Raw genomic sequence first — 13718 nt, 5'->3', positions numbered from 1 at the left:
GCCCACCTACCAGCAAGCAAGAGAAAGAAGCGTGAGACTACAACCGAAAGTGGTTTTGTCAGCCTTTGGGACCAAGCAGACTAGCTGTGTACATCAAGATTGCATGAGACTGAACTTCTTTACATGATACTGCAAGTAGCATTAAGTCCATAGGCAACTTATTTGTTCTCTTTTGGTCCTGGAATTCAGTGTTATTTTTTTTTATTTGCTTTCATTTGGTCTCCTTACTTATTTTGTCAATAGTACTTCAGCAGGGATGTTCAGACAAAATATACACAACAGATATCACTGGTTTTAAGTAAAGGAAGCAGAAAAACCCTTCAACTTCATTAATGTTGTTCAGTGAGAAGTAGAATCCAGTTTGGTTTCCATCTGGACCTTTGCTGACATTCTGTTGTAAGCATGAGTAAAAAATCAGTAGAAAATGGATAGATTTACATGTACACATATCAAGAAAGAGTACACGCATTTTTCATTAAAGTAACCAGGACTGACCAGGGAGGAAGTCTCACAAATAAAAGCTGTAACTATTTTCAAGAAATATCCCTGACCTGAAGCATACATATACCTCATTTGATAGTAATTGGGAACAGAGTGCAGCACACACCTGCTGTCTTTTAGCAAGGAGTTTCTCCAGAATTAATGATGCAAGGTTGATATGCTTGGGAAAAATGACTGCAGCAGCTACTCATGGTGGTGAGGCAAATAAAACTTTGGGAATACAGAGCAGTAGAGTACAGGGACTATGCATTGAGTGACTCTGGTCTGACACCTGACTGGTAGAATAGTAACAATTATTTGAAAGTATATATAGCATGTTTATGTGGGAATGGATGTACCTGTGTGTGTATACATACCTAAATGAATATGTCTGTAACTACTGCCAAGTACAGCAGTTTCCTTTTTCATCTCCAAGGTGCTCTTTTATGTTTCCATTTTGGATCTGTTTTGAAAGTGGCATATCTTTATTTGCTAAAGCAGACCTTCTCTTCTCCATCTTTAATGTAGTTAGAACTAAGCAGACTTCAGAGTAGCGTGGAGCACCTGGGCTGGCTATATATGGAAGGCTGGAGCAGCATGAGCAGTGTCAATATGAAGTTCCAGGCTGATTCAGATAAACTATCTCCAGCATTGTACATTGTCAGTTTAGATAATACAGTCAAATCATCCATTGTTACAGTAAGGCATTTCCCATTGTGTGCATTTTCCTCCCTCTGTTTTTTTTGTAGCCAAAACATATATACATGAGTATATATGCATCTACAGCCAAATGAGACACTCTGTCACCTTTCTGCCTACTTTTATTAGATCTGTGTACCTTTTTTCTTTCTCTTCCACCTACACAGTTCACTGTGTGAAGCTTTTTCTAGCATGGGCTATACATCCTATGAAGCTTTGACAGTACGTTCGTGGTTTCGCTGCGTTTTGCAAATGTTCCTCGATCAACCAAGTGGCGCCTTGGCCAAGACAGATGCTGAGAGAACAGTTGGTAAGTGCTCACATTTCCCTCATGTTTGCAGTAACGGGGCTATATTGCAAAGCTGGCAAACATTTTCAGCTAATTACAAAATGTATTTTTGTTTGTATTCCTTTACTTTTACCTAATTACAAAATGTGTTTCTTTACACTGCTTGTGCTATTTATTGATAGTTTGCCTGCTCTGCATATGACAAATTTATCACAAACAAAGATAAAAGGGCTTGTTTCCTTGGAAGCAAAGAATAAAAACTTGCTCCCAAGGAGACAAGTTATTTTTCCCCCATGGAGAAACTGCTCTAAAAAAATTGAAAATCTGAAGTAAATAGTCAGAAATCATGCTGTGAATGGCCTAAAAGGAAAAAAAAAAAGGGAGGGGTGGAGGAATCTAGCTGCAATTAATTCTCTCCTTTTTTTACACTGGATACTTTGCTTTCTTAGAGCAATACTTCATCCCTTCTTCTAAAACCACTGCATTTGTCATTATCTATAGAACATGTCTTCCAGTCACTATTTCTCATACACATTTTGCAGATTTCAAAAAAAAAAAAGAAACCCATCAGCTTGTTTAGCCGTACTTAAAACTCTTTATTATCTTATAAATTATATCAGAAAAATAACTGGCTTGGAATTATTTTATTTGTCTGGAGAGATGCAGTTGATTGCCAAATACTTGTGTTTTAGATATTTTAAAATAATGCTTCACTTCATGATTTTGGGACTAAATTAAATCGAAAAGCATAACTGTACACTGTATTTACTCATGTGCTCTCTTGTAATAATCAGGAAAAGCCTACATGGAGCAGCTGACGGAAATGACAAGACTGATTTTTAAACTCTCAGAAGTAGAAAACATTCTTTTAAAGGCTAATATTGGACAGTCAGTTTTCAAGCAAGACCCAAAAAATTCTCTTGTCCAGTTCATTAAGGTACTGTACATCTACCCTGTGTTAGTTTCATAGGACAATTTCAGTGAAAAGAGGCTATTTATCAGATTTAGAGTGCTGAAAAAGAAATTACTCACAGGACTCTCATGAGAGACTGATTTATATTTATTTCAGTGTTTTTCATTTCTCAGGCTGTTGGTAGAACTTACAGTGGTCTTCAGACACTCCCTGAGAAATCTGCCATGGTAGCAAAGACTCTGGAGTATTTGGGTGATGTGTTAAAGTACGTAAAACCCTATCTGAAGGCGAAAGGACCTCCAGAAGGTCTGCAGCTTACATACTGGATCATAGGTAATTATTTTACATCTCTTATCTTTTAGAAAGTAGTTTTAAAGAATCAGTAAAATAAATTTATAATACTTCTTTCCCCTCTATACTATCCAGATATATATTTGCTCTATCGTATTTAATGTTTGGAAAGGAAAGTCACCAAGATGCTACAGTTAGATTTTTTTTTTCCAGATTTTCTCTAGATCCTGATGTCTAACCTCCTTGTGCTTCTTGTTTATGGGTTTTTTTTAATTACCTCTGCAAATCAGTATTTTCAAAAGTAAGATGATTTGTATCATTCATTATTGAAAACTACCTGTTCTACCTAAACAAACTCAGAAACAGTGACAAGAGCTGGTTTCTGGCTCTTTAGCTGTAGTGAGGATTGTCATAAGACATAGCAGTTCCTGAAGTTGCAGCAATTTATACCCACAGTGGATCTGCTCTTCCCAGAGAGGGTCATGAGATCTTTTTGTATGAGGTCTCTTATTATTTTCTTCCTCTGCCCACTCATTTTAAACAGAAGTGATGAGCTCTGAGTTCTTCCTGTAGAACATAAAAGTAGGCGTACACCCTTCTGAGAGAATTCCAAGTTTTGAGCCATGTGGATTGAGGCAACATGCAGCTTTGGTGTTAGGTATCCACGCTGTGGGGCATAGCCTGACTCACCAAAGAAAACACTGTATGAGTTGCTTATTTGAATGGGTTTTTTCAGTCACTGTACAGTTAAGGTAGAAGTGAAAGTGCAGCCAAGGAGTCATAGAATTCAGCAAACTGTAGGCAGATTTTGTTAGGGCCAATGTGGAGGGGTAAGGTAGAGTTTAAAACTATGGTTTTAGGGAGTTTAGGAAAAGGTTTTTCACCCGGGGGGGATTGGGCACTGTAACAGGCTCTCCAGGGAAGTGGTCACAGCACCAGCCTTACAGAGTTCAAAAAGTGTTTGGACAATGCTCTTGGGCACATGGTGTGACTTTTGGTGGGTGTCCTGTGCAGGGCTGGGAGTTGGACTTGGTGATCCTTGTGGGTCCCTTTCATCTGAGGATATTCTGTGATAAGCAGTATTATGACAGGCTATATGGTATGTAGTGGAGTTATGTCAGTGGCCAAATTGGCTTAGGTATGTACTTCACTTATTTTTTGGAACTCCTTCTTTGACAAGCACTTTGTGTTTTACTAAAATGCAATTCTAGCATTTATTCATTAAGCGTGGAACCAGTGATAGGGTAGAAAAAGAAGAGTGCTTTAATTATCAATGAATGTGCCAGTCTGACCCACTTACCTTTAAAAACAGAGTAAACCTTACATATCTTAAAATAGAGATAATGATTTGTATGCACACACTGTTTACATCATGATTCTAAGGAGCACAGGGAAAGCATGACCAAGATGCAGAAGGTGCACCAAATGTACTGGAGCTAGAGTTTTTAAAAATAGTAAATTTTTATATTGTGAGATCAGCATACTTTGATACTCAGGATGTATATAAAATTAAACATTTTCAGATACCCAGATGTGAGTTGGAACCTTGGAAAGTAATTTTAGATTGGTGTTTTCCTTTTTAGATTGGTATTGTCCTTTTCCTTCTTTGCAGTAGGAAACGATTAATCTTCAGTCATGCTGTTGTGTGCAAGAAAATGTCCTTTCTTTTTATTTGAGAAAACATAAAGAAGGTTTAAAAGAAAAAAATATTCAAGTGTATTTCAATTACTGCTTCACATTCTGTGGGCTTGTTAAATTATAAGGACAAAGCACAAAACTTAACAAATCTAAACACCTCCTGTCTGAAGTCAGATTGTGTCTTGTACTGTCCCATACATCACAGCAGTGATAATAGAGGGAGTACTTTGAGCTGGAATGACCATGTTTCTTTCAAAGCAGGAAGCTTAGACAACATTATTAGAAGTATTGTTAGGTGATCGTTCTCTTTCTCTATGATTGATCATTGTGTTTTCTTTCACTCCACAAGATTAATGTTGTTTTGCGTTGTTTTTAGAGATGATAATGAATGACTTTTATAGATTAATAATATCTTGTAACAGCCTACTTTTGATTTTCCATTATTTTCAAAGCCTTAAACATGCTTCCTCGGGATATTCCTGTATTTTCAACCCAGAAAACTTCTTGCCTCTAATAAAATGTAAAGTTGAAAATGTCTACATAAGAATCTTGTTTTATTTAATGTGTGTTTTGTGTATTAACACTTCTGAGTATGGAGTTAGTTTTTCAAGAAAAATTACACCTCGTCTGCAATAAAGATGTTTTTCAAAGCTGGGGTATTTACACATCAACACCTTTTTACTTTTTTTTTTGAAAGTCAAAAGAACAATCTTAAAACTGGCTCAAAGCTGAGCAAGTGATACATTATTGTGCTGAAAACAAGAAAGATGTTCTCTGAGGCTCTCAGTTTGTGAACTGAGAGCCCACAAAGACCTGGCAAGACTTAATGGAGTTGGCTACCCCTCATTCTTCTTAGTCTTCTGAAATTAAATGCAGTTTGAAGGATATTTAATGTTTTGCTAACATTAAATTGCTGTGTGAGTAGTTGCTGATGTGGTGTTGCCACAGTGGTGTTAGACAAATGTAAAGGGAAGGCAAAAGCAGCATTTCTCTGCAAAAGGGATGAATGCACACAGCAAGGTGAATGTTCAAGTGCACGTGTGCTGATTGCAGTACGGTTATGGATCAAGTTTAATTAAGTTACCTGCAGGGATCTAAGACTCATCTTATCTTTAGCATTACTGTACTTTTCCTAAAGCATCTTCACTTGCCTAAAAACTTCTAACTGTGTTGTGTTGAATCAATATAGTATTTTGTTTTGATGAACTGTAAATGGACTTTTGAGTTGTTTTGACTGGGATTTTTTAACAAGATGCCATGGAATGAGTACATAGGAGTGAGACAATTCAGTTGCTTTTGCTACACTCAGATTATCTAATTTAGCATAATTGCTTCCTAAGATTGTCTTAATTTTTTTTCTAACTGTAAATTGGTTTGGGATTTTTTGAATTTTTTTCAACAGGATGTCTGGTGAAGTTCTGTGCACCAATACTGGCTACTTCCAAGGCACAGCAACTCTTGTTTCGCATTGTGGATTGCTTGCTGCTGCCACACTCTGTGCTCCAGCAGGACAAGGAGCTGCCTGTGGCTTTGCTGTCTGCCATTGAGGAAAGCCTGCCTCTTTATCTCCAGGTAAATATCTCAGCTCTAATATCAGCACACGACTCTTCAGGAAAATATTAATATTGTAGGGGATGTTTTCTTTTTCCCTAGTTGGAACAAACATTGACTGAATTTATTGAAGCAGTAAGAGAAGTTTTTTTCTTCTTATAGAAGTGAAAGGAAAATTGCCACCCATTTGGCTTTCTTCATTGCAGGCAACTGTGCTGTACACTCCAGAGCTTCTGGTCTCATCACTGCATATGGAAAACCTTTAGCCAACCTGCTGGTTACACTGGTCTCCAATGTGGCAGATTTCTCAAACAGTGCATCAAGTAATTATAATATGGAGTGAGAAAATTGTTAAGATGACAGAACAAATATTTTAAATCATCCTTGACTGGGCTAACTATAGATAGTTATAAATGAGATATCCCTCTTTTTTTTTGTTGCTCTTGGGAACAAAATGAAATCCTTGTTGTATTATGCCACTGGTTTGTCTTAATACTTGGAGAATATGTTTTGCTAAATCAGGTTCCTGCTGCTTATTGATTTCATGACTAAAGACTTCTTCCCTATTATTCGTCCTACTCTTCCCTCAGTTACCCTGTCACTCTGAAGCTCTGTAAGGCTTGTTGATGCTGTAGAAAGAGACTAATTTCTGTTGGTGAGAAAGAGAAAAGACTGTATTTTTAAATAAATAAGTTGACATGTTTTTCTTGTAAATCTTTGTCTTTTTTTGCTTACCATTTTCCTTCTCTTTTAGCCTTCATTTTGATTGCAGTCTTAACTCAGTGCTTTGCAGGATTGTATTGTGAAACAATTCAGTGGTGACATTGTAAACATCACTTAAAATTATTAGTTTCAGAAGCAGTTCACTGTGATCGAAGGCATGTTCATATGGAAGTGAATATGGTTATGCAATGCTCTGCACAGTATATTTTGCTTTATTGCTCTGTAGGTATTTTCAGAAGCTGTGTACATGTAGGGCCATCTGGACAATCATATTGGCATGGACTGTGAGTGTCTGTTTGCTAATTTGGTATTTCAGTTGTAGAGCCAGTTTCTCTGGAGCCTGCATAGGCAGATGTAGTCTTCAGCTGAAACAACTTGAGTTGGTTTTGAAGTCTTGAATATTGTATATCCTTGTTTCCTGTTTTATTTGCCAGATTCTGACTTCCAGACCTCACTTTTGTACTTTTCGTCAGTCTGCTGCATTGTCCATGTGCTTTCCAGCTATGCTAGATGATCTTGTGTGACAAAATATTTTAGACAAACACTGCTTCTAGAAAACAAGTAATTCTTTAATTTGATAAACACTTTTGGGGAGAAAAGAGGAGAATTCATGAGTTATTTTTCCTGTTTCAATATGAGCTTTTGTATTTTATTAATAGCTTGTATTTACAAGGTTCCAATATTTTAAGTGTTTAAAAATGCTTCATTTATTCAAAAATACTTCCTTCTCTTTTCTGTAGAAAAGTGGAAAAAGTCCAGTTTAGAATCAACTCAAAACAAAAATATTTCATGATCAGTTTAAAAACAACAACAAAAAAATAACTCTTCTGTGATCATTTGAGATTGAATGGATTCTAGGCACTCTCTGACATCTCAAGTTATTGTTTCACAGTTGGCTTAAAGCTACATTCATTCCCTTTTACCACTGTACACATTCCCATTTAATTTGTTTTAATGATTCTGTGAACAGCAGTTTGTGATTTGAATCAAATAGTAACTAGCCTCAAAAAACAAACAAAGCTCAAAACCCCAATTGGGCGTATCAGAAAAGTGGTAAAACAGTGTGTGGAAGGGAAGGTGGAGAATTCTTTGGGAATAACCACACCTTGACTAACCTCCTCTTGGGTAGCTGCCCTGTGCCTGGTGCTCATTCGTGGAGGTAGAGCACTGGTATTTTAGTGCAGGAGCCTTAATTTACCCTAATGTTAGACAAGCATTGTTCTGTAGATCTGTCCCTTGTCATACTCCAGCTTACCACTTAATCCTTTCACAGTTACATGAAGATAAAGAAACAGGAATTTGGAGACCATGCAAAGCATCTTCCTACACATGCGAGTTCTTTATTCATAGTCAAACTATAAAAGCCCTTGAGTGGAATTTATACTCAGCAGCCTTTCCTTTTTAATTTTTTTTTCTGTAGTCTTCTGAAAAGTTTCAGGCTCCATCTTTTTTTCTTCTTCAGTTCCTACAGTGTAGGCTTTTCTCTTTTTGCTCAAAAAGCTGCTGCGGATCTCAGAAAACATTTTAGTTTTGCTCACAATAACCTGAAAAAACTTCCCTCTTTCCAGAGGTTTTAAGAGCTAATCTTAATGTGGTTTACTTGATCCTTTTTGTGGGTTTTAAAGGGGTTTGAAGTCAGTCCTAGTAGCAGTTTATTTTACGTATCCACTGATGCAGCAATTTTATGAAATCGTATAGAATTCCTGAATATTTTCATCTTTTAGGACAACATACAAAGCTCCCTTTCTTCACACAATGGAGTTTATTACTACACATTTCATCAGAACCAATGGCTGTATTTCACTGTCCTTCAGCACCCCAAACCTACAAATTTGTTTAATATTACACAAGCACACATAACTGTCAAAGGCACTAGTTAAGACTGGATGTTGCATTTCTCTCTCCTCAGTTCAGACTGACTGTTTTTACTTACTATGTTTGTGCTTATATAGAACTTTGTGCTAGAACCCTGCCTTTTGACAGTTTTTGGGCAGCTAGTCTGGTCTCTACTGTACAGAGAGCTTATCAAGTGTTTTTTTTAAACTCAGTCACTGATGCTGCCTTGTTAAAATAGCTTAGCTCTAATGACTTTTAAACTGTTTTTTTGGGTTTTTTATCTTGCCTAAAGGGTTACTGTCTGGGTACTATTTCTTTCACTGCACATCTGTTTTGATAATACCTTATGACCTAAGAAAGATTTTTATTGAGATATAAAAATTGCCCTCAGAATTGTTTGAATGACTGACTTTGGAAAGTAAATCAGGAAGAATGTCAATGAACAGTCCCATTTTACAATTGAATGGGACTGTTCCTCATTATGAGATAGATAGGTATGTAAAATTTAACCGCAGGTACTTCACTACTGCAAAAAGAAGTTTAGTTGATTTGTGTGGTAGTGCATTGCTAAAATCTTCCATAGAAAGTTTCAGACCAATATTGCTCTTGATGGATTTCTTGGAGAATGATTTGGAGGAATTTTAGTATACATTTACCAGTAATATGGGAAAAGACTGAAGCAGTTAAGAAACTTATTTTGGAGAAGAAATATTAGTTTAAATCTATCTTGCAGAATACAGTGTGGGTGCATGGAATAAGGACTGTATATATAAGGACAGGGAAGGTAAGATACCCTGCTTGATTTATCAGTGTTAATTCTATCCAAATACAGAAGATTTGTTGATTTCTGTCTAAATACTGAGAACGGCAAAAGAGCTTCATTCTGAGTAGTGCTTGCCCCATGCACTTCTCAGTGATTTTAATGGCCCTGTGCAGGCTCAGCATTTGTCAGAGATCAGACCTTAAAAGCCCTCCCATGAGCCACATCTGTGGTCCGGTATTTGAGCAACCTTATTAGTACATTTTGTGAATTATACTATGTATTTAATAGGAATTGTACAACATTAATTGGTGGACAGCAGATTTATTCCAACAGCGGGACTTACAGTGTAAGTCATCATTAGGTAGCTTGGCATTTCTGCAGTGAATAGTTCCAGTAATCCACACTAATCGGTTCTTTGCTCTCCACAGGTGATTTACAGATATACAGATAAATCAGAAGAGGCAGCTCTGGCCACAAAAGGTTCCTGCAGTGAACACACACAGGAATCCATTGCCTTACTGCTGAAATGAAGAGCAGATGATGTCATGCTTCACTGCTCCCCTTAAAATGTCCTTTTTTTTTTTATCTTAACCTCAGAAGATGGCTGAAGAGCATAGTTAAAGAAAAGAAAGCAACTCTATCAACCCTTTAAAGTCCATCTGCTTTGTAGGGATTGTCCTGGGGGTCTGATGGGATTGGTTTCAAATCTCTAGTCCAGTTGCATGTGTGTTTCTTTTTTCTCATTTGAATGGTAGCTTCCTTCATCTTGCTTAATTACTGGTGGGATTTAAAGAAGAAATTTCTGTCAGATTACCTTGCAATCACATCCTTGGCCAGCACTACCTAGGATGTTTTGCCATTATAGCTGGAGATTTGCACCTGCTGTGCAGTGTTAGTAATTCATGCCTTGTGCCACTTGGGATATGATGTTGTCAGACCTTATGGAGGTCTGTTGGTGTCTGCACTATGTAAGAAAAGGAGGAGTCCAAAATAAAGAACACAGTTTTGACCTAAAGTCAGTAGGTCTTTTTGTCCAAGAGAGAAATCCAAGTTCTTTTCTAATTTTTTGGGATGCAGTTTCCAAATCAATTTATTTCAGCCCAAAAAACAAAAATGCTTTTATGAAGGATCAGGCTAGGCTTGTTGGTTCACTTTGAAATGAAATTATTAGACCTGCAAAAATTAGTCAGCATTCCCTCGGATATCTGAATTCTAATATTCTTTTTATTTTATTGCAACCATTTAATAAGTCTCGGATCATTCTTAAAAACAGTAACTCTTACTAGTTAATAACTGATGTCTTCTTGATACTGTGTATCATTTGTTGATCCTCAGTTGGTAGAACTGTCTCCTTTTAGCAACTGTCATTGTTAGTTCTTCAGAGGTGCTGCCTTCTTCATGTATTCCTGCAGGTATCCTCTAAGGTTGTGATGTTCTTTGTGTCCCTTTTATCCAATAAATTAATACACTTTGTCATCGATGTCTGCGTTCTTTTAGTGTTAAAACACTAAGAGTCTAGAGTCTTAAGAGTGCCTGGTCTGGTATTTGGATTATGGAATACATTCTGTCTTTTTCTATGAGCTTTACTACAGAAAGCACAGGCAACTCTTCTTTATGCCTACTGCAGTATCTTACTGAAAACATCAAGCACTTAAGTTTACACACTAAATAGTCTGTCATCTCTAACAGTGTCCGAGTCTGCTGCTTGCCCAGAAGTAGCAGACTTCTTTTTTTAAGAATTCTGATACAGTAGCAGGAGGTTTTTCCTACAATAATATACTCTAGGTACACTAAACGAGGGGAAAATCTGAAGTTTTACTCAAAGCTTCAGTTCAGAAGGTGTGGTTTTTATCATTGAGACTTGCCAGAATTATCAAGGAACCCTAAAAGTATGGGAAGTAAAACCCTTAAGCCAAGTCTGCATTCAAGAGAGCCACCAAGTCTTCAGGCACCACATTTCTTTAAATCTCATGTTTCCTGTGGAACCAGAATTGGGAACTCAGCATTTCAAGACTCTCAGCTATGCCTCTGCCCGGGTTTTTTTGGTGTTTATTTTTGGGGTTTTTTTTTTTTTTTTCCCTGAATGTTCTGTCATGTTCACACAGACAGGTATAGATGAAAATGTTTTTGGGGAATCAAAAAATGGGGTTTTTTGACTTCTATACAAAAAGCAACAGAAATACACCTTTTCCATAGCTGAGGAACAAAAAGAGCTTGTCTTGATCTGTTCATTCCTATATTAGGGGCATTAGTTTACCTCAGCAACCATAAATATTCAGACAGATACTCCTCCTATCAAAACTGGAGTCTGGATTGCAATGCTAATGGAAATTTGAAGTACTGTTGAAATTGCTGTCTAGGGAGCTCTGTGCTTGACCTTGTTTTACACCATTATTCTTGTTGGACAAAACTATTGTGAAAACTGAGTTCTCAAGAGGCTTCTGTTTGTGCTGCTGACTGTGACCCTTGAGATAGGAGACCACGGGACCTTTTTATTTTTCTCTTAGTGATTTGTTCTTCTTGCTCTCAGTAGTTGGAGGAGGGGGAAGGAAACAAGGTCTTAACTTTCTCTTATGGGAACCCATTCCAGTAAGAATGTTACTCTTTTTTTCAGGGATAGACCATATATATGTTCCATAACTACAGGTAGAGTTCAGATAAGCACTTTCTGGGCAAGTACTTTCATTATAGATTTTTCTCTGGATCAATAGAGCTTATATTGGATAAATCACAGCAGTTTTAGCCTTATCTTAAACAGAGTTTAAAACCTCCTCTAAATCCCTTATAAATGGTGCCTAATTTACCCTAATTTGTTCCTACTATGAGCAAATCTTTTCTTGTTGGAGCTCAATTCTAAGTGCTCATTTTTCTGCTATATCATTTATACAAAAATTTCACACAGTCCTTTACAAGCAGATGAGGTATTTATTCTTTCTGTCCCATCTTAAATATTACCTGATTAACATAGTTTGTTAGATCATGTGCAGGATTGAAAACAGAAATGAGAAGCTTTTGGGCACAGAAGCTTTTTCAGGTCTGAAATGCCACAATTTTATTTTGAATTTGAAGGGGAGCTTGCATGTCCCAAAGCTTATCTTCCAATGTATTACTGTAGTGAAAGATTTTTCTCTCCTTTGCAAGCTTTGCCTGCCTCTGTCTTCATTTGCAGATCATCATGTCTGCCGCAAATCAGCAATGCTCGTTTGTCAGGCATAGTTACTCTGTGTGCAGCAGTTTACACAGCATGTAGTGAGTGTTTAGCATACAGTTGTTAAAGATTTATTCAACTGTACTGGTAAAAATTTATTTAATTCCTCACTTTCTAAAATTTTCTTCTACAGGGCCTGTCCTTCATATGTTGTCAGTCCCAAACACAGGGTGCCTATTTAAATCAACTCCTTGGGAGCATTATTCGCCATTATTTTGGACGATTCCTGCCTTCCTCCCCGACTGCGGCCGGTGCCGGGCAGCATCCTCTGCTCACTGCTTTAGGCAGCTCCATCACAGCCCCCCAGCTGCTCCGTCTGCGCAAGACCACCTGGCATGTCATAAGGTAAGGACCAGTGGGATATAAAACATCACTTACTCAGGTTTCAGATTCAGATTTCACAAATAGCTCATGAGCTCAGGCCTCTGCTTTCCTCTCAGCTGATGGTGCAGCTCTTGGATGAGCCTGGGAGTTGCTGGGCAGGGAGCAAAGGGAGGACAGTGTTTATATATCAGAAGAGTAAAATTGGAAAGATTTGTGAGAGAGTACTTAAGGATAAAAGTCCTAGACCACAACAAAAAATATTGCTGGAGGTCATGTGAAATGCAAGTCCTTTTCTAGAAAAATTATGCTCCAATAGACATCATCATGTGTGTGTCTCAGGCTGTATTTAGGGGTAGACCGTTGTAGTGCTTAGAGCTGCCAGTTACCTGTGCATGGGGGGCCTTGTTGCTCTCTAAGTGTCAGAGCATACACAGGTGTGCCAGCTGCCCAGGGGACATGGAAAACTGGGGGTGTGGGAACAGGAAGAGAGGCAGGGAGACAGTATTTGTTCACTGCGCTGTCACCACTCGCATGATGTCAACAGCAGCTACAAATCTCTGTTCCTGCTGCTGAGAGGCTGACACTTGTTTTATGTACTGCAGGATAGTGAACAATCTGTACTTTTTTTCCATGTTGGGAAAGGATTTAAACCCCCTCAAATACAGGCCTATATCCACCGTAATTGGATCTTTATTTATTAAAGAGTGGGTATACATGTTGATCAGAAAAAGAATGTCACTGTTGATCTTGGGTAAATATGATAGGCAGTCCTGAAAGTAAAGCCTGTATTATCACCTATTAAGGGAGTCAATTAAGATTTCGCAATCTTAGTTCTGACATGTTTTTGGATACCCAAACTTTGTCATCTTATTAAAGTTATTTTTGAATGTGTGCATGCATATGTGAACATGGGGATTGAGAATGGAAAGTTCTGAAGGTGTAATGGCACTTGGTGATTTTTAAGATGTGAAACATTCCTTAGTGGTCTGGGAAGAATGTGTTG

The 13718-nt window shown here is 37.6% G+C and overlaps 1 protein-coding gene across 1 annotated transcript in view; it reads left to right on the top strand.

Moving 5' to 3' along the window:
* The window catches only part of MMS22L (MMS22 like, DNA repair protein), an 88865-nt gene that overhangs the window by 67865 nt on the left and 7282 nt on the right, over window positions 1-13718 (top strand). The window contains exons 17-21 of the mRNA XM_041478085.1: window positions 1347-1489; window positions 2263-2405; window positions 2555-2714; window positions 5713-5882; window positions 12525-12736. Coding sequence (XP_041334019.1) covers window positions 1347-1489; window positions 2263-2405; window positions 2555-2714; window positions 5713-5882; window positions 12525-12736 — 828 coding nt within the window. The remainder of the gene's footprint in view (window positions 1-1346; window positions 1490-2262; window positions 2406-2554; window positions 2715-5712; window positions 5883-12524; window positions 12737-13718) is intronic.

This window comes from Pyrgilauda ruficollis, unplaced genomic scaffold (assembly GCF_017590135.1).
Source record: "Pyrgilauda ruficollis isolate IOZ18807 unplaced genomic scaffold, ASM1759013v1 scaffold43, whole genome shotgun sequence".
In the NCBI taxonomy this organism is placed as follows: Eukaryota; Metazoa; Chordata; class Aves; order Passeriformes; family Passeridae; genus Pyrgilauda; species Pyrgilauda ruficollis.
The sequence above is the reverse complement of the archived record's forward strand: the minus strand, read 5'-3'. Positions and strand labels throughout refer to the sequence as shown.